General features: G+C 39.6%; 1 protein-coding gene across 2 annotated transcripts; it reads right to left on the bottom strand.

The window, feature by feature from the left end:
• Positions 1-15207: 15207 nt before the first annotated feature.
• Positions 15208-20803, bottom strand: LOC149390721 (KH domain-containing protein). Of its 2 annotated transcripts, none has more exons than XM_089619266.1 (7): positions 20442-20803; positions 19765-20048; positions 19382-19567; positions 19135-19230; positions 18975-19046; positions 18770-18886; positions 15208-16605 (listed from the first exon to the last, which is right to left on the bottom strand). In XM_089619266.1, exons 1-7 carry the CDS (start codon positions 20659-20661, stop codon positions 15409-15411), a joined length of 2172 nt encoding a protein of 723 aa, XP_089475392.1. In that variant the 5' UTR covers positions 20662-20803; the 3' UTR covers positions 15208-15408. The 2 variants fall into 2 exon arrangements, with proteins under 2 accessions (XP_089475392.1, XP_089475391.1); XM_089619265.1 differs by having other exon boundaries at positions 18972-19046.
• Positions 20804-22396: the final 1593 nt, after the last annotated feature.

A 22396-nucleotide genomic window follows, 5' to 3' on the forward strand; every position in this document is an offset into this window, starting at 1 on the left:
TGAATTTCTCAAAGGCATCAGATTTATTTTTGAGAAGAAACACCCAAACTCTTCTGGAAAAATCGGCAACTATAGAGAGGAAGTACTTGTTTCCACCATGGGTATCACACTTTTCAGGGCCCCATAAGTCAGCATGGGCATAGTCAAGTTTTTCCTTGGACAAATGTGTCCCAGGCTTAAAACTTTGCCTATGCTGTTTTGCCAGAATACAGGGCTCACAGAAATTCAGGGAAGAGATAGTATCCTTACCAAACAAACCTCTTTTGTTGAGGGCATTAAGCCCTTTCTGGCTCATGTGTCCTAGTCTGAGATGCCACTTCTATGTAGATGCATGGTTAGTATTTGAAGATGATATATTCATTTGATTATCATTATAACTTCCATCTAGATAATACAACCCTCCAGACTTAGTGCCAGTAAGAACTGTCCTATTGTTCTTGCATACATAAAGGATACCGTTCTCAGCATGGTAATTGTATCCAAGGTCGTCAAGAACCCCTAAGGAGATTAGGTTTCTTTTCAACCCTGGAATGTACCTGACATCGGTTATTTTTACATATTTACCACAAAGGAGTTTGAGAGAGATGGTGCCTCTACCAAGGACTTTATACTCGTTGTTGTTGCCCATGAAGACAGTCTCTGTGTTTTCTTCATGGTAGTTGTTGAACCAGTCCTTCTTTGGGCACATGTGAAAGCTACACCCGGTGTCTAGTACCCATTGGTCAGATCGCTTGTTGTCTGATACGTCGAGTACTTCTGAGGATTCCACGGTGTTTGATTGATCGGCTGTTGTGGTGTCATTCCCGTCAGCCTTGTTCTTGGCAATCCACTTGTACCATTGTTTCTTCACATGTCCTGCTTTTCCACAGTAGTAGCACTTTCTTGAAGCTGCCTTGTTCTTGTTTGACTTTGACTTCTTCTTGGAGTTTTCTGCATGGTTATGGTTAGTTGATGGGCTCTCTTTTACAAAGAGGTTCGCACCAGACTTTCTTTGTGCCTTGAGTTCCAATTCTCTGGTTCTCAAACCAGCAGATATAACATCAAAGGTAGGGACAATGCTAGCATACTGATACGCATCCTTGACAAATTGATATGAGTCAGGGATAGAGTTCAATAAAATCATAGACATAGAAACATCATCTAAAGCATGGTCCGTCCCTTTCAAACGCAGAGTGAGTTTCAAGAACTCATCCAGGTTATCATTAATGGACTTTGTCGGATCCATTTTCCAAGAAAATAAAGAACCTTTGTAGAAGGCAAGATTAGGAGCAGAGGTAGATGAGTGTAAAGATTCGAGTCTACCCCATAATTGCAGCGAAGTATCAGCTCCGTCAACCTTCCACAAGACGCTGTCTGACAGGTTTAGGATGATCAGATTCACTGCTTCTTGGTCGATATTTTCCTTCTTTTTCTTCAGTTCCTCTGGCCATTTCTCGAGGTCCTCTCCAAGGCGATGTCCACATCATTGTGGGAGAGGATTGCCTTCATCTTGCGCTTCCACACGATGAAGTCGCCTTTGTCGTCGTAAGCAGAGATCTCGAATCGCGTTGATCCCATTGTCGAGGGTGACGAGAAGGCGATTGATGGAGAGGGACGAGCAGAAACCCTAGATCTTCGAAGAAGCCCCCAAACTTCGGAATGAGGCTCTGATACCACTGTTGAGAATTCCCGACGAGATTGTCGTGCGAATCCGATAGATCAAACAAACCACGACACACAGTTTTTACCGAGGTTCACCAAAAAACTTGGCTAATCCCTGTTGAGCTCCACAGGAGAAGCTCTCGCACTATTCAGATCGATTACACCCTCAATTTCTTCTCACACTAACAGAGAATCACTCACCACCCAAATCACTCACAGAATAACTCGGTTGTTCTAACAGAGAAACCTAATACCAATTCCTCACACAAACACTGATCAAGACGATCACTGAGTCACTCAAGAATTTGTACAGAGAGATTATCAAGAAGAAGAAGATATAACCCTAACACTCAGAGAATTGTAATGAAGCCTTATCGCATGAAGCTCCAAGTATATATTCTGCTTCATGTTGAGAGCCGTTGGATGTGCTAGGATCTGACGGTGGCTGGCTTATCTCGGCATGTCATTAGTTGAGATATACGACAAGTCGTATGACTTACTTCCTCACCTGAAATTACCGCCGTCCAGTCAATCCTACGCATTGGGCTTGGGCATTCACCAGTCTTCATTGGGCTTCACACACAACAGAAATCGATACATTACCTCATCAATATTAAATGCTTATTAAAGTCAACATCGTGTGCACTGCATATATGAAAGCTCAAGCGTGTAGCTAGCTTCTCCCATATCTTATTGACGTCATCATGTTGAAATTACTTTGTAACCATATTTCAATTAACGTTATTAATTTGTTCAGAATTTTAATGGGTGAAAAAGAAACTCAGGTTCGCCACCGTATCTCTAAATGCTCGCTTGAGCTGCGACACGTAAAAAGTAGGGTGGATTGTCGATTTAAGGGCAGCTCAAGACGAGAACCTACAGAGCCAATATAGATAATAACCAAAAAGGGATCATAGAATATCGGACTAAACATCTCGAAAGCTCGCTTCCCAACCGAGTTTTGACAATAAGGTTAGAGCTTGACGTAAAGCAAATCCCCCACAACAAACTCATCTTCATGTTGATGGATGTTGGGGAATTGCTGTTGGGGATGATTCTCCCATATAACCATATTAATGCGGAAAAGTAATTAATTACGCTAATCATGAGCTAATTAATTCATTGATTATATAACACGATCTAGATTTACGTTAATTAATTTTATACGAGAGCATATATATATCAAACAACCGATTTAAGAGTAAACGAATACTTACATTGATTTTCGGTTCAACTACAGAACGCTCCTAAACCAATTGCGTACTCCTTGCGTCGTCTTGATGAAAGACTCGAGGATGACACCTTAGTCTTCCGAAACGTAATCTCCGAGACGAATAAGAAAGATGAGTGGGCACAGTCTTTATCTCAGTAGATGACGAAACTAGGTGTTTCGAGATCTCGCTCGTATTTTACTAAGAATGGAAACGAATTTCCGAGGGGAGAGAGAGGCAGAAGTGCACGACCAAGGGAGGCTAGAATGCACGAATTTTTTCACAAATTAATCGCTTAATTTTGCCTTCCCATGAACCCCTATTTATAGTACTAAAATGAGATATTCATGGAACCTTCCAGAATATATTATTTCCTTTTATTGTGTTCACACTAGAGGATTTAATCTAGGCCCTTGGATCTCAACAAGTGAATCCTACTTTTTCTCTCATCCATCAGATCAATATCTATAGGATATTATTCTCTATTTAAATAGAGAATATTTTATTTAGTGAGATAATAAAGGAGAATATTTTATTTCCCTTTAAATATATTCTCATATATTCTCCTAAATACTTCCCTTTAAATAAGGAGAGAATAAAAGACAATATCTTATATTATTCTCGCTCCTTTTATTTAAACAACTAAAGAGAAAATATTGGTAAATACCAATTTGAAATTTTCGAACTTGATGGCACACGGCCAAGGTGATTTGCGCAACTCCCTAGTGCCAAAACCCTAATTCGACTTTTTCATGTGTGCAAGGCCCAATTGCTTAAAACCCAATTAATCATTTATTTACTTGGTCCAACAATAAACAAATAATTAATAATAGTTTATTTACTTGATCAAACAGTAAATAAACAATTCTACCATAAATATTTATTTAATTCTGCGAATACCCGTTTTCCAGAATTAATGTTGTCAATCATAATTAGAGCAAGTGAGATGAATAATGATAAACATTATTATACGAAAGTTCTTATCCGCCTTTATCAGAGCCGAATCGGGGACTATGGACCTAGTAATAGAAGCTTAACAAATCCGATGAAAAAGATGAAATAGTCCTTTCCCTTTTTCATCGACTCGTCTAATCTTGGTCAAATACTCCACTTTGTAAGCCAAGACTGAACTCTCCTTTATGCTAGATTTATATTTACTCATCGTGACGAGTGTCCACTGAGATAGTCAGTTCGTGATCAAGATCCTCCAGGTTCAACCCTTATCGAGAGAAGTCAATTTATTTCGTTATACTTCCCTTGATACATATCAGCCCTAAGCATTGTTGCTTCCCTAGCGAAAGATTCTTTCGAACGTTACTTACTTCGAAACTGCGCGCAATCTATCGGTTCTGGAATCAACCCTTAGGTGAGAGAACATTAACCTTCTTTCAGGAAGGCTGGATTCCGTATCTGTAAATCATTTCCCACTCGAATTATGCTCTGAGAAGACTCCCAAGACATAAGCTGTGATTAGCATGAATAGCCTTTTAGCGAATGAGTCAAATAGCTCAGTAACATAACCCAGTGTCCATGATCACTTCAGGATTTAGATCAAGTCTCACTGTGACCATCAAAGTGGCATCGGTTAGTGTGTCGTAACGGTCCTTAAATGATACATCTACACCAAGACCAGTCCAAGTCGTACACTTACCACAAGTGTAGAATGCTCCCACATAGTGATCAGCCTTCACCTATGTGTTCCACATATATGACTTTAGATATAGTTTTTCAAGCGTATATTAGTCATCGACCATGTTTTAGCACACCGCCCGAACTCAGGTGCCCAGCACGTGACTTAGTTAAATACGGAGGCTATGGAATAATGAATGTTTAATAAATCTCAATAAATAAGAAATAACGCTTTCAATTCAAATAGATAATAAATGTCAAATTTTATTTTATTAATAATTTCAACGAGAATTTACATAAGTATCTTCTCGTGGGTAAGAATTCCTAACAATCTCCCACTTTGACCTAGAGAAGATATGGCAGGTATCTAAGGCCCATTTCTCCCACGTGTTTCTTGAACACATGTTCAGATAGCCCCTTTGTTATTGGATCCGCGATGTTGTCCACCATCGAGATCTCCATGACTGCTACGTCTCCTCTTCGAACTATTTCTCTTATAAGCTGGTATTTTCGCTCTATATGTTTTCCTCTCTTATGGCTGCGAAATTCTTAAGCCAAACAGCCTCTTTGGCTGCCTCGGAAGCTGCAATATATTCAGCTTCCATAGTAGAGTCTGCGATACTAGATTGCTTAACGCTTCTCCAGACAATCGCTCCTCCATTGAGAGTGAACACTGACCCAGACGTTGACTTCAACATGTCACGGTCTGCCTGAAAATCAGATTCAGTGTATCTTTGTATCACCAAGTCATTACTTGTGTATACAAGCATCATGTCTCTAGTTCTCTTAAGATATTTTAGGATATGCTTAACAGCTACCCAATGTTCTTGACCAGGGTTTGACTGGTATCTACTAACAACTCTCACTGCATAGCATATGTCGGGTCTAGTACGTAACATGGCATACATCAGACTCCCAACTGCTGAGGCATATGGAACTCGACTCATATCCTCCACTTCTTGCGGTGTCTTAGGACACTGCTCTTTCGACAGGAACTTTCCTAGACGAATTAGCAACAACACCCCATGGGCATTTTGCATCGAGAAGCGAGAAAGTACCTTATCTATATAAGTACCTTGAGACAGAGCTAGTAGTTTGTTCTTCCTATCACGACTGATTTGGATTCCTAGAACAAAGGCAGTATTCCCCAAATCCTTCATTTGGGATTGCTTTGCCAGCCACTCCTTTATGTCAGACTTACTTTAATATCGCTTCCTATAAGGAGGATATCGTCTACATAAAGGACTAAGAAAACAACTACTTTCTTCGAGTACTTCTAAACACAAGGCTCAGAAAGGTTTTGTTCGAAACCATAGGTCTTGATCACCTCATCAGACCTTTGGTTCCAGGATCTAGACGCTTGCATGAGTCCATAAATGGACTTCAATAATTTGCAAACCTTGTGCTCTTGACCCTTTTCTATGAATCCGTCTGGTTGAGCCATATAAATTTCTTCTTCTAGATAGCCATTCAAGAATATCTTCTTTACGTCCATTTGCCAAATCTCATAATCGTAATGAGTGGCAATGGCCAGAAGAATTCTGATGGATTTAAACGTGGCTACAAGAGAGAAGGTTTCGTCGTAGTCGATTCCTTCTCTTTGGGTAAAACCCTTAGCCACTAGTCTAGCCTTAAAGGTTTCGACTTGTCCATCAGCTCCTTTCTTCCTCTTATAGATCCACTTGCACCCAATCGGTCTAATTTGTTCGGGTGCATCAACAAGAGTCCAGAATGAGTTCGAGTGCATAGACTTTATTTCTAGATCCATGGCTTCTAGCCATTTTTCTTTGTCCAAGTCGACCATGGCGTCATTAAATGACACAGGGTCGTCATCGTTCGCATCCAAGGCAACGACGTTTGCTTCAAAACCAAGATATCGGTCGGGCTCTCTAGAGACCCTCCCACTACGACGAGGCAGTGTAGCACTTGGACCAACGTTTGTGTTTTCTTCTTCATCTCCAACTCTCACAACAATTGTAGGTGGAGATGGATTCCCTTGGACGTTAGTCTTCGGGGTTGGTCTAACAGTTTCCTCGAGTATAATTGTACTTCGAGGTTTATGACTTTTAACATAATCATCTTCAAGAAAAGTAGCATGAGTTGAAACGAATGTTTTCCTATCAAAAGGATCATAAAAAATACCTCATTTTGTCCCTTCTGGATAACCAACAAAGAAACAAACGTTTGTTCTTGGTTCCAGTTTGCTCGATTTCTTTTTCAAGACATGAGCGGGACAACCCCAAATACGGAAGTGAGGCAAACCTTCAGGTGCTCCATTCCATAGTACTTCGGGTGTTTCGGATACAGATTTTGAAGGAACTTGATTTAAGATATACATGGCAGTCTTCAATGCATAACCCCAGAAAGATGTTGAAAGTGAAGAGTAGCTAATTATGGATCTTACCATGTCTAATAGTTCTATTTCTCCTTTCAGCAACCCCATTTTGTTGAGGGTTACCAGGAGCCGATAATTGCGACTCTATCCCATGCTCAAGCAAGTAATCGGTGAACTCAGTGTCTAAGAACTCGCCTCCCCGATTCAATCGAAAGGTCTTAATAGTCTTACCTAATTGGTTTTCAACACAAGCATGAAATTCTTTGAGCTTACTAAAAGTTTCATATTTTCGTTGCATTAGGTAAATGAAACCATTTCTAGAATAGTCGTCAGTAAATGTGACGAAGTATTCATAACCGCCTCTCGCAGCTTCACTCATTGGTCCACAGACGTAAGAGTGAACAAGTTGCAGAGGTTCGGTGGCTCTTAATCCTTTTCCAACAAAAGATCGTTTGGTCATTTTTCCTTCAATACATGATTCACAAACAGGCAGAGTTCCCACTTGAAGGTGTTTCAACGGCCCAAGCCTTGAAAGCCTCTCTAGCCTCTTTATATCTATATGACCAAGTCTTAAGTGCCATAAATAGGTTTGTTCATCACTAGACAGTTTAATTTTCTTATTAGATGTGAGTTTAGCTACTTTAAACATTTCAGCATTAAATGAACATTTAATTTCAGGAGTTAATACATATAAACCATTATATAATAAGGCATCACATATTAATGTTCCATCTAAAGAAACACTCATAGTTTTCTCATTCACAGATAAAGAAAAATTTTGTTTAAGTAATTCAGAAACTGAAATTAGGTTTATACAGAACCCATGAATAAAATAAACTGGATCTAATATCAAATATTTATCTCCAAATCAGAGTTGAACTATTCCTAAAGCTTTAGCCGTGACGGACTCTCCGTTCCCCACTCTAAGCTGTAGTTCGTCTCCCCTCAGTTCCTCCCACGAGTCAAACACCTGTAAGGTTGTACAAACATGATTAGTTGTCCCCGAATCAATTATCCAGGACGAGAGAAAATCTCCAGTATATAATGCTTCTAATACATGTAAGTGAGTGAACGGTACATTACCTTCACATGACTCAGGGCTGATTTCATCATCATCGGGAATCACTATAAGTGATGGCTTTTCCATTATGAGAACATTCTCTAATGGTAAATCTTCTGGTGAAGGTGGACGAGGCTGTTGTGCCAAACTCGGTTGCACCTGATGGTAAGCATACTCTATCAAACCATCACGCCAAGAAAGAAGTTCGCTTTGAAACTTCGTCATCTTATAATCCGGGCCAAAACCACGAAAGTAAATGACAAAGTCGGCGTATTCGTCGGCGAGTGAACTCAGAATGATTTCAACCCTAGTTGCCTCATCAATCTTTGTGCCCCCGAAGGCGGCTTGATTCATCCAATCCGACATGTTTCTCATATAGAGAACTGCGCATTCACCAGAATTTATTTTGTTATCCATAATATACTTCAAGAGATTATAATTCGAAGTCATGCTGAAATTAATAAAAGACAAGTACATAAATTACTATTGAAAAGGAAAAACATTCATCATATAAAGTTAGGAAATAAAAAACATAATGCATAAGCACGGGGAAAAATACTAAAGATTTAAAAGACCCAGTTTTTTATATTCCAAGATAATTCGACTAATAGTCACAGTCCGTTTCACTCTGGTGATGTAACGGAGTGCACCTAGTGAAAATGAGAACCATCTCAGATTAGTGAACAATCACAATACATGTACCTTTATAACTATGCTCACTAACTACCATTTTAATAGGAATCGTTGGCCACATGAGCAACCACCGGTTGGTTCATGCATGAGTCGACCCAACATTTCAGTGAAAGAAATCTAGCTCATACGCACTAGCGTAACTAATACACGCAGAGATCAACCCTCCCACCTATCGTCAGAGACACAACCTTGGTATTGGAATCAGAAAAGCCCTTCCGAATGGAACTAACCACCATGTTTAGAAAACCGCCGGTCACGTGGGGATCTTTCATCCTCACGGTGTTGTGTCAATGTTGGAGGCCTAAGACTCAATATACTTTTAGTATTTTAATTTTCTAGCATTTACTTTAATCTAGGTGATACACTCGTGTTTACTACATCATATTAAAAGCTCGAGTGATTCTAAGCTACCCTTAAAAACAATAAGTTTCGATATAGCTTAGTGATTAGGAATTTTGTGACATTCTAGTCTTGATTATCCTAATAGTATTCCTTCATGGAAAAGCTCCCAGTAGAGAAGGTGAGACACTATGCCTTCTTAAGTACCCTCTCAGCTTAGCCTCTTATCGGCTTGGTGGCAAAGCCTCCGATCCGTTCAACTCATTCATTAATTAACTATCCTAATCCAATTAGACAATTTTAATGAATGAAAGCCCATGACAACCATTAACATACGATACATGATCTAAGTTATAGCATAAGCATGGCATAGTAATTAAATAAACAAGCTAGAGCATGCAAGAATGGTTTGATTCGAATTGATCGTTTCCTATTTGATTCTAAAAAATAAATCAAGATGAGCCCAATCATATTGGCCCATGGATTCAATTGGGCCCATTCTTATGTCCTTTAGAAAAATAAATCAATATCAAATTATTTAATTTTTCTAATTTTTTTTAATGAGTGGGCCCGTGGGGCCACTAGGGTTTCCGGGCTGAGGTCCGGAGGAATCCTCTAATCTTGACCTAGGTCAAGATTAGACTTGAGGCTGCACCAGACCGCTGCCGCCACGAGGACGCGGCCCGGCACGAAGAGGACGGCCGAGACTTGTCACAAAATCTTGTGACAAGTTTTCTTGTGGCGTAGTCGTTGAGGCTTTCTTCGTCCGTCATGCTTCTTCGTTGTGTGTCCGTCTCATCTCTCGCCGATCGTCGTGATCAAGAACGTCGCTCGTCGGATTACAACAATAATAATAATAATAAAAGATTTACAAAAAATCCTATACCCTTTGAATTTCGGGTGTACAAAAAAAACTAGAAAAGCGAGAATCAAAAAATTCTACGATCAACCCCAAATCACAATTCACATAATCATTACCACTTGTTGGTGATGATTCTCCATATAACCATATTAATGCGGAAAAGTAATTAATTACGCTAATCATGAGCTAATTAATTCATTGATTATATAACAAGATCTAGATTTACATTAATTAATTTTATACGAGAGCATATATGTCAAACAACCGATTTAAGAGTAAACGAATACTTACATTGATTTTCGGTTCAGCTACAGAACGCTCCTAAACCAATTGCGTACTCCTTGCGTCGTCTTGATGAAGGACTCGAGGATGACACCTTAGTCTTCCGAAACGTAATCTCCGAGACGAATAAGAAAGATGAGTGAGCACAATCTTTATCTCACTAGATGACGAAACTAGGTGTTTCGAGATCTCGCTCGTATTTTACTAAGAATGGAAATGAATTTCCGAGGGGAGAGAGAGGCAGAAGTGCACGACCAAGGGAGGCTAGAATGCACGAATTTTTTCACAAATTAATTGCTTAATTTTGCCTTCCCATGAACCCTATTTATAGTACTAAAATGAGATATTCATGGAACCTTCCAGAATATATTATTTCCTTTTATTGTGTTCACACTAGAGGATTTAATCTAGACCATTGGATCTCAACAAGTGAATCCTACTTTTTCTCTCATCCATCAGATCAATATCTATGGGATATTATTCTCTATTTGAATAGAGAATATTTTATTTAGTGAGATAATAAAGGATAATATATTATTTCCCTTTAAATATATTCTCATATATTCTCCTAAATACTTTCCTTTAAATAAGGAGAGAATAAAAGACAATATATTATGTTATTCTCTCTCCTTTTATTTAAAAAACTAAAGAGAAAATATTGGTAAATACCAATTTGAAATTTTCAAACTTGACGGCATACAGCCAAGGTGATTTGCGCAACTCGCTAGTGCCAAAACCCTAATTCGACTTTTCCATGTGTGCAAGGCCCAATTGCTTAAAACCCAATTAATCATTTATTTACTTGGTCCAACAATAAGCAAATAATTAATAACTGTTTATTTACTTGATCAAACAGTAAATAAACAATTCTACCATAAATATTTATTTAATTCTGCGAATACCTGTTTTCCATAATTAATGTTGTCAATCATAATTACAGCAAGTGAGATGAATAATGATAAACATTATTATACGAAAGTTCTTATCCGCTTTTATCAGAGCCGAATCGGGGACTATGGACCTAGTAATAGAAGCTTAACAAATCCGATGAAAAAGATGAAATAGTCCTTTCCCTTTTTCATCGACTCGTCTAATCTTGGTCAAATACTCCACTTTGTAAGCCAAGACTGAACTCTCCTTTATGCTAGATTTATATTTACTCATCGTGACGAGTGTCCACTGATATAGTCAGTTCGTGATCAAGATCCTCTAGGTTCAACCCTTATCGAGAGAAGTCAATTTATTCCGTTATACTTCCCTTGATACATATCAGCCCTAAGCATTGTTGCTTCCCTAGCGAAAGATTCTTTCGAACGTTACTTACTTCGAAACTGCGCGCAATCTATCGGTTCTGGAATCAACCCTTAGGTGAGAGAACATTAACCTTCTTTCAGGAAGGCTGGATTCCGTATCTGTAAATCATTTCCCACTCGAATTATGCTCTGAGAAGACTCCCAAGACATAAGCTGTGATTAGCATGAATAGCCTTTTAGCGAATGAGTCAAATAGCTCAGTAACATAACCCAGTGTCCATGATCACTTCAGGATTTAGATCAAGTCTCATTGTGACCATCAAAGTGGTCTCGGTTAGTGTGTCGTAACGGTCCTTAAATGACACATCTACACCAAGACCAGTCCAAGTCGTACACTTACCACAAGTGTAGAATGCTCCCACATAGTGATCAGCCTTCACCTATGTGTTCCACATATATGACTTTAGATATAGTTTTTCAAGCGTATATTAGTCATCGACCATGTTTTAGCACACCGCCCGAACTCAGGTGCCCAGCACGTGACTTAGTTAAATACGGAGGCTATGGAATAATGAATGTTTAATAAATCTCAATAAATAAGAAATAACGCTTTCAATTCAAATAGATAATAAATGTCAAATTTTATTTTATTAATAATTTCAACGAAAATTTACATAAATATCTTCTCGTGGGCTAGAATTCCTAACAATTGCTTCATCCAGGTATGCGCATAGTTCAAGTAGCCCTTGAGTGCATCATCACGCTTGTGAAGAAGCTCACCTACCTAAAAAATATTTCAAACTGGCTTAGAAACTTATTAGCACCAATGGTGGATGCCTGTAGAGGTGAAATTGTGTAGTCTTGGTCGAAGTGTGGTACGAAGTGTAATACTGAAACTCGGCCCATGGTAGCTATGTTGATCATTGTCTCGGGATTCTATAGGTGAGTTAATGGAGATCAATCTGAGGCCACCAGTTGACGACCTCCATTTCTATTGTGAATTTGGGCTTAATAAATCTATGCACAATACATTTAAGTTGTTGGATCGGATCTAATCCTCCAATTACGCTGCTATTCATCCTAATTCGCATCATATTTAATTTTTATTTAATGTGCAAAAGAATCATAACATATTACATTCAATTTAATAACAGATTAATAACGTGGGCCATGAATTCCACAATTGAAAATTATTCTAATTTTTTTTATGTAAGTAGACATACAACAAGCTTAGCAGGATTATCCTAACACTTACATGGACGTTCTTCAGTCATGAACACCGTTCTTAACACGTTCTTCGTGATCCTTGACTCTAACTCGAAGCCTATTTGTGATCCTCCTCGATTCCCGTACAGCTCCTTCTTCTTGTACATCAAACTGACACCTTAGCCTTCCAAATCATTCTCAAGATGGGACACAGACGTAACTCCTTTGTTTGCTACTATTTAATCAACAAAAGGTTTATGGAAACAATTAAACATGTTTCTAGGAAGGAAAATATTTTTTAAAGAAACATTTAGAGAAAACATATAGAGAGAAATAGGTGGCCCAAAATTTCATAGAGAAATTTGAGAAATCTTTACTGTGTTGATTGAATTTTCTCTCTGCTTCAAACCTCGATTTATGCTTTTCAAAACTCTAGCTTGGGAGGAAAAATCTCAACCACTTTATATCGTATTTAAAAATATTTCATTTTGGTTAAATTAAAATAAAATTTCAAGCCTTATTTATTTGGCTTGAATGTCGACCACTAGGTCCTACTGGGCGTAGTAAATGAATTTAATTGTCTCCTAAAGACCATTTAAATTTAGTGATAAATTTTTAATCAATCATTAATAACTTTTTTTTTTGTCAAAACGTTGTTTACGAATCTGAAATGTGCTCTATATTTGCAGTTCAAACAAAACTATGAATAATCTAATATTATCACTGAGTATCCCGATCCATCTATGTAGAGCCGACTCAGGGACTATGGATCTAATAATTAAAGCGACGGTAAACACGAATTAGAGCGAACTTCGTTTCCTCTATCTTTCGTGTTATCAAATTCCGATGTTATTCCACAATAAACCCGAAATTGAACTATTGTCGTTATTAAACTTACATCTACTCGGTTTTAATGGAGTGTCCATTGATAAAGCCATTGTGTGGACCATCGATCCCCATGGTTCCCTCGTGGCCAAAAGAGTATATTACCACTACACCCTTGTTGTCACTTATCAGCCTTAAGTTCCATTGAATCCCTATCAAAAGGCTCCTTCGCTAATCTATCGATATTGGATTCAAGTGTCAGGTGAGCAGACGTTTACTTCCTTTTAGGTGAGTTGGTTTCCGTATATGTACTTCCCTTTCTACTCCGATCACATTCCAATATCCCAAAACATAAGTATCTAACCATCTCTCTATGTAATAAGAACGAATCAAAGAGTTTGGAGATATTGACCTTGAAGTCCAAGATCACTTCAGAATTTTGATCATTTTTTTTATTGTAACCATCATTGTAACTTTCATAGCGTGTCATATATGCTCCTTATATGTAACATCTAATCAAATGGATGTTAACATCTCTATGTAACATCTCTGTCAAGTAATAGATGAAGTCTATGGTTTTGATGAAAGTGTTATTATACCTTTCTTTGAAAACAACCATTCTAGTCGTAGATAGTAATGTCTACTTATTTTATATTCATTTCAGCAATCTTCAGATAATTTACCAAAATACCCTTATATATGGGCGATATTCCTAACAATTTGGTCGCCAATTTGCGGATGATAAGCGGTGCTATTGATGATCGAGGTCCCTTCGAGCTTGAATAGCTCGACCGAAAACTACGCTGATGGAGATCTTGTCTTGGTCCAAAACGAACACAAAGGCGACAACCAAAGCCAAATATGAAAAGGCCTTTACAAAATTTATAATAATGAGGTACAAAGAGCCATTTCGAGAGGCTCATTGTTCTCCTATAGTATCATGTACTAATCAAATATCATAATGAGTATATAAAGCTGCTTCCACCCTAATTACATCACCAATTAGATTGTTCTCTTATAAGTGAAAATATAGCTAATACCCGAACTACCCTTATTCTCACATAGGTAATCCTAATTGTCACAATCCTACACTAATTAGGGTCCGTTTGGAACCCGGAAAATAGGGAAATGAACTTAATTAGCAGCAATTTTGATACTTTTGACAAAAATAGTAGCAACTATATTTTTGGACACTTTTACCAGTAATTGTAGACTGATATATCTACAATTATTATCAATTGTAGACTTATAAATCTACAGTTTATGACAGCTGTATACTTTGATGTCTACATTTACTAGTAAAAGTGTAAAAAAAACATACTTAATACTATTTTGGTCCAAATTATCAAAATTACTATTAGTTGAAGTCATTTCCCCGAAAACTATGGGAGAAAGTGATAATTGGAAAGAGAATGAAAATTGCAAGAAAAATACATAGAAACAAATTTCTCTCTTATTCTCAATTCAAACCAACCCAAAAAAAACACAGCGCATTCTCATTTTCTTTCTCACATTTTTCGAATTCTAAACGGACCTTTAGAATTAGGATGCTATACAAAGAGCATGACTACCGATTTGCATTAACTTATTTGATGTGTTTAAGCCAAAAGATTCTCACAGATTCACCAGTGTAATCTTCAACAGCCTAAACGCTTTTTTCATTGCATAATTAGATTTCAACATTCCACAAATCTCTCCAAGTCTTCTCCAATTAAACTGTATGACTATTATATACGCTCATTGAAAACATTTTCTTTATTTTCTCCAAAAACTTTATCATCCAAATTTTAAAAAACTTGATTTATTTATTTACTTCAAGATGCCACACACACACACACACACACACTACTTTAAAGATGCGAAAACTGATATTTCAACATAAAAAGATTAATATAACTTAGATGTGGTGAGAAGTTTTAAGAGGCTACTAAACTGGCACTCATCGTTGAAGTTCAGGGTTTACTACACAGCATTACAACTAGAGAAATCAGATCGTCAAACAAAATTAACAAGAGTGTTGATAGATCTAAAGGGAAACAAAATGAGCAAGGGATGGCAAGATATACCAACACTCAATGAGGAGCAGCATACATCTGGGTCGAGTCGTACTGAGCGTAGCCGGGCTGAGGCTGAGGCTGAGGCTGAGGTTGCGGCTGAGGCTGAGGCTGAGGCGACACCGTGTTTCCAGCATATGTACCTGCATGCTGCTGCTGCCCACCAGATTGGCCTTGTTGATGGGCTTGCGTTGTGGCCTGAGCAGTGTAAACAGTCTGCTGCCCAGCCGCCGGGGCAGCTCCGTACGCCGCCCCCGATGGGTCCTGTGTGCTCTGATACCCATACGCTGCCGCCGACTGCTCTGCATAGCCCTGCTGGGACGGGTACTGCCCATAGGCCGCAGTGGGACCCGCCTGCCCGTACGCCCCGTAGCTCGCGACCGGCTGCTGCGCTGGCACCTGCCCGTACCCGTCGGCAGAGGCCGGAGCGTAGGCCGGCTGCGGCTGCTGCTGGGCCGGGGGGGCATACGGATACGGTTGCTGAGGTGGCACGCCCTGGCTATACGACTGTTGGCCTTGGTATGACCCATCCGTCGTGGGTTGATTGGGTCTGGGAGGGCCGTAGGATTGGGGAGGCGGCCCCGCCTGGGACTGCATCCCGTACGGCGGCTTACCGTACTGCTGCTGCGGCGGAGCGTAGCCAGTCGGGGGGGCGCCTGTGTGCGCGTACGGCTGAGGACCACCGTAGTGATGCTGCTGCTGCGGAGGCGGACCGTGATCTTCGTATCCCTGACCGTACGGTGGTTGGTGATGGTGCGTCGACGGTTGGGGATACGGCGCAGACTCCGGAGCCTGATGCTGTCCGTAATTGTAATTTTGTTGGGAATGTGGCGGTGGCGGGGGGCCCATTCCGGTGTTCGGGGGCGGGTGGTGGGCATGTGGCGGTGCAGAGTGTTGGGGGTGCCCGGGCTCTGGGAAATGACCTTTTTGTCCTCCATAGTAGTCGTAGCCGCCATGCTGATGATGCATGGGAGGGGGCGGTCTTTGGTCCCACCCGCCAGAGCTGTATCCGCTTCTCGAACCTTGGGGATAACCACGATGAGGAGGGTACTGCTGATTCTGGGGTGAATATGGTCCTCGCTGCGGAGGATAATCGTACGATGACATGTGACCCATGTGATGATGAGACCGAGGACCCCATTGCTGTTGTCTGGGAGGTCCACGGGGTCGGTAGCCTTGCTGGGTATAACCGCCGGAGTGAGATGACAGCCTCATCTACTCACAAAAAGGTAAATGTGATTATCAGGGAACAGTCAAGATCACACATAAATATATATATACAAAAAAGAGGATAAATTAGATGGCAGAGAGGAGTCTGTTTAAATTTGCAAGCATAAGTCTAGAGTTCAAAGATGAATATCTTCCACGTCTTGAAATGAATCAGATATACAAGTACACAGAAAATGTTACTTGAACAAAAATAACTATGCCGGTTTACAGTACACATCTCCAAGAAAACAATAGCAAATACGCACGTATAATCTAAAACATCCATGATTACAAAAAGGTCATTTCTTCATTGCCAGCACATGAAGTTGAAGAAAACTACAATAGCATGTAAGGCATTTTAAATCATTCTACATTTAACACGAACAGACTTTTATAGTAGAATGGCTTCCCAGGAAACAACACCGTGAAGTTAAAAATTAATTCCAGAGCTGACCTCACATTAAATTTTACCATCTTATATGAACCAATGAAAAGACCCTTAATCTTCTACAATCACTCATATCTCGACTGCACTGGGAAGGCTTATACCGAAACAGGATACACTGGAACAACTCATTTTCAGGACAATCCTACAGATGTATCAATACTTCAATTATAGTACAAACCTTTACCTCATCTGCACTATGGAGAAGCTTGGACGATTGAAGATCAGATGTTCCACAAGTCAAATGATATAAATAAAGAATTAGAGAAAAAGAGCAAGGAACAAGAGACACATTCATTTTCCAGTTTCTAAGAAAATTGGCCTTTCCAATCATATTGTAACTAGACATGGTGAATGTAATGGTTTCTTGTTGAATACTAATTAGCGAGACATTTAAGAGATAAGGCATTGCAAGTATTACAAAACTGAAGAAAAGAGACTATGCATGTGGATAAAAAATGTCTAGTTCAACAAGCAGCAAGTTGGATATTGCCTTTAAACAAACACACAAGTAACAAGGATCATCAGCACAGGTAAAGTATCTGTACCTCCAACCTAGTATGCATTTCTATTTAGTCCCTACACTTAATCTTCTTCAGCTACAGAAATTCAGTTTCAGACACACAGCTCACTTCAACTTTTCCTAGAGGTTAAGCATACAATTTTCGAGTATCGACAGCGTCAAGTTTTCTAGACATGTTTGGGGATTCGAGAACATCATCCCTACGGCTCGATCAAAAGTCTTGCTAATTTGTGATATCTAATTATCAGGTCTCAAAGCAGTCTTACCAACTATAAACATCCTTCACTCGGGAGATTAAATGCCTGATACCTTTCTTCAGTGGGCGACAGTGAATAGAGGTTGTCTATTGCTACACCAAGAAAGCAATGCTGACCCCATGGAAAAGGCAATAGCCCAATCTGCAGTTTTAAAGCCAACCAATTTGCAATTGGCACCTTAAACATAAATAAATTAACTGACATCTCGGAGTGAATGTATATGACATCCCTAACACAGTTCGTACACACTCCCATCATGTGAAAAAGGTGACTCATCATAATGCACTCTTATCATGATCATAAAAATCAGCTCCCGCTTTCAAAGGCAATATTGTCATGACCAGCTATCCAGCCTTTTATATCTCAGTTCTGTCCTACCATATACGACTAGGATTCTTCATGATTTCATTCTGTATCTAACAAGAATGAACAAAGTACACTCATCTAACCATGACTGTCTACTGTCAGTGTACCAGTATTTAAAAGAATACAAGTTATTAAATTGATTGATCCAACCATATATCTGTGTACTAGTTTGATTCTGATACTTTGACATATAATTATGTACTCTATCAACAATGCATATAAAAACTAATACAAGTTAGCATAACAACCTGGTCCACCATAATAGCTTTTAACACACATGAGAATTACCACAACTAGCGCTACCTAAATTAGATTATGAAATTAAAAAAAATGTATATTTACAGGAACATAATTAATAATTGGATAACAACGCTGCGAACATCAAGAAAACTTTTCAATTGCCGATAAATAGATTATGAAATTAAGAACAGTAAGTTATTCCACATTCCATTAAAAAGCAGACGAAGTTGAGCAGATAGAGCAGATCTCAGGAGAGCATAAAATGAGTACTAAGTTTCCATTCATCGTAAGCAGAAAAACTATAACATCGACATCAACAAAATATCAGAACCAACTAACCTGATTCATAACTTCCTTTAACATTTCTCTGGCAGTTTCAATTTGCCTTCTATCACCAGTCACTCGCACAGTCCGTTCCTTGGACTCATCCCCTTCTGGGAGATGTTGGGGTATCAACTAAAAAAGCAAAGGACAATATTTAGTATTCAGTACCATAGACTGATCATCCGCTCAGGATAAAGACACGGCACACGATATCAACTACCTGGATGCGTGCACCAGATCTAGTCTGAAGACCTTTAATAGTCTCACCCCCTTTTCCTATGATCACACCAACCTGGAAAAAAAAAAAAAAAAAAAAAAAAAAAAAAAAAAAAAGTAAGCTAAGTAAGCTGTAAAATATCAGACTATATCACAGTTTTAACCTTCTCATTTGGGACTTGTATCTCAATTTGCTCTGGGGCAGCCTGTGCTAGACCTAGTCCTCTAGCTATAAGGGAAGGAGAACCTCCAGCCTCAGCCTGCAGAAATACCCTGTGAGTGAGCATACTGACTAGACATAAATTCTTTATTTTATTTTCTAGCATAGAGAAAACTCCACATCAGCTTAAAGCAATGCGGTAGAGCTAGAAGCATTCAAACCAAGTAGGTAAGAAAGGAAGATCAAAGGACCTCTGCAATGACTGCGCTTATAAGCTTCTCTGCCTTCTTTACACTGTCCAGAGATCCAACCATTTCCACAGGCCTACTCGTCGACTGTGGGTCAGTATCAACATCTTTTGTGATCTGAATCTTGGCTCCGGAGCTGTTTTGGAGGTATCTTATTGTGTCTCCAGACTTTCCAATGAGAACCCCAACCTGCAATAACAGTTTCAGAATTAATATGAAAATGCCCTTCAAAATAAATAACTAACATACCAAGCAGATACCAGATGGTTACATAACTTTGTTAAAAATACAATCCATTCAGAATATAACATTAGTTTGTCGACTACATCATAGATTGGGAAAACATAATGCTTGAGTTATAACCCACCACAAGAAAGAAAACAAACCTTGTTGTTAGGGATCTCCATTCTGCGTGTAACAATACCACTTTCAGATGTAGCTTGCTCTTGCTCTTGCTCTTGCTCTTGCTGAGTAGATTGATCTTCTCCTGGCTGGGCATCCTGTGAAGGCTCTTGCTGAATCGCTTGTTCTTCATTTCCATCTGAATGTTTGACATCTTTTGAGGGCACTTCCTCGGTCACCGTTCCAGAAACCTCCTCAGGCAGTGGCTGATCATCACTTTTATCGGTGGGTTCTTCTGCATTCTTTACTTCGTGCCCATTTTCACCAGCTGACACAAAAAATTAAAATGAAACCGCCGTGTATATTCAGCTTAAAAGGCCAGCGTGTTCTTACAAGCTTGCGTGCACTCACACATCAATGTGACTGAACAATTACAATCACGCTGACAGATTTCATAAGTGTATCTCTATTTTTTTCACAAACAGACTGATATATGACCAACTGCAAAATGTTCCTATATCATCCTCAGGAAAAATTTACAAAAATGAAAATATAGACCGAATCTATAACAGTGTCGTTAACTAAAGGCATTCTAAAAAGCGGGGTACCCCAAACTACCCATTTATAGTAAAAACCGAAAGGAAATGATATTGAGCAGACAAATTAACAGGATTCCAAAAAATACATCAGAATACCTAGATTAACAAAAGAATCGCCGTACCTGAAGCTTCGTCAGGCTTGTCATCGAGGCGAGGCCTCTTCACGGCCGCTTCATCGGACTCCACCGAATTCAAATCGCCGCCGTTGGATTCCGAGGGTTCAGCCTGCTCGGCCGGTGCTTCTTCCTCCGCCACCAAATCCCCGAGCTTCCGCTTGAGATCCAATGGCGAAGGGTTCGCCGTCGCTGTGTCCACCGCAACAGAAAGGCCCTCCTCCGCCATCGACGAAACGTGAGGGGAGATCCGCGAGAAAACCTAGGGTTTCCACGAAGAGGATAATAAGAATAAGAAAACAGAAGAAATGTGTTTTGTTTTCGACACACAAACTATTGGCGGGTGTTGTAGGAAATTGATACTTGTTGTGAGCGAGCGAGGTGTACTGGAGAGTTTTATTTGCCTTTTTCGTCCAAATATAAATAATTTAGGTTTTGGAAGTATTTTGGACTAGCAATCAAGAATGAGCCCAATAATGGTCCTATGTGTTCTATGGGCCAATCTGTCGACGAGAAAGGGCAATTCAAATTGAGGAAATTTCACAAATATATTACATTAAGATTGTGATTCCCAGAATTGTTCAAATATTCAAATATTCTATAAATAAATTACTTTATAAAATTTTAAATGCGTGTGCCGTTATTTTATAAAACCCTCAACAATAAAAAATAAAAATAAAAAACTGCAAAAAATTTATTCTCATAATAAAACGAGCTATTCTCGTAATGAAACTGAAATACAAGATGTACCCAACAAAACAAAATATTTTTAGATTAGTGTGGGAGTATTAAAAATTTAGTTATTTAAATAATTAACTCGGATGGGCTTTGGCCCGACCAAAGCCCAATATCTACTTGAAGACTGACCCACGGAATCAACTACGGACCTATCACGATCTCAACTGTCAGCCCACGAAATCAACATTGGGCTCAATTCGATCTCGTCAGATCGGCCCAAGTCCAATTACGTTTTCCAGCTCGATCAAGTCCTCTCGGCTAGAAGAATCGGTCAATCAAGGAAAGGACCACGCCGCGAAGACCGGATCTGAGACGACTTCAGCCTTGACGAGGAGTATGGATCGATGAACACGTGTCTTCGGCCAGAAGGTTCCATCTCGCCTATAAATAGAAGAGGAGACGACGATTTTCGGAGATGCAAACTTAAAAACACAGCTCTTGATTCCCATTTTTCGTATTTGTGTAATCGTTGTCTTGAGCTCGTCTTATCGAGTTCGTCACCTCGCCCCATTTGTAATTCATTTCACGATCAATATAATTAATTAATATTCTTCAATTATTATAGTTTTTATTTTTATATTGTTTCTTATACGACGTCTTTCGAAATCCACCTAAAATATAATATCTTAGCATTCTTTTATTTTTTATTGTTGATATCGACATCAACAATTTGGCGCCGTCTGTGGGAAAGTTCAGAAAGACCAATCTCGGAAGAAGCAGTTCGTAAAAAAAATATCATGTCTTCCACTCCGACTCATTACGAATCCGGAGAGGAGATCCCCCCGGGGATCAGGGCAATCCTGGATATGCTGACCAAAAAAATAGATGAGCAAGCTGAGACCAACCGTGCTCTTAATGACCGGTTGAATACTCTCTCAACTCCTCAAAACACCCCGGACCCTCAGGTGGGATCCGGAGATATGACCGCGTCGGAATCTGCTCGTCAAGCAGCCTCGGTTGCGCAAACGAGCCGGGCTCTCCCTCCCGGAGTCCATCTGCATTTCTCTGGGATACAGGTCGCCCAAGGAACAGACACGTCTCCCGGCACAAGCTTATAGCTTGGGGGACGACTAGCGAAGTCGCGGCAGAAGTCACGATCGACCCTTCCGGCCTCCCTCTGCCTCCCCTTGGGAGGGCGCCATCCGGGTCATTCCCGACTAATGCAGGACCTCGCCCTTCGGCGACCTATCAAACGTTCATCCCACAGCGTTTTGGCGGAATGAATC

This window comes from Urtica dioica, chromosome 7 (genome assembly GCF_054948205.1).
Source record: "Urtica dioica subsp. dioica isolate 48M chromosome 7, U.dioica_male_clone48M_v1_H2, whole genome shotgun sequence".
Lineage (NCBI taxonomy): Eukaryota > Viridiplantae > Streptophyta > Magnoliopsida > Rosales > Urticaceae > Urtica > Urtica dioica.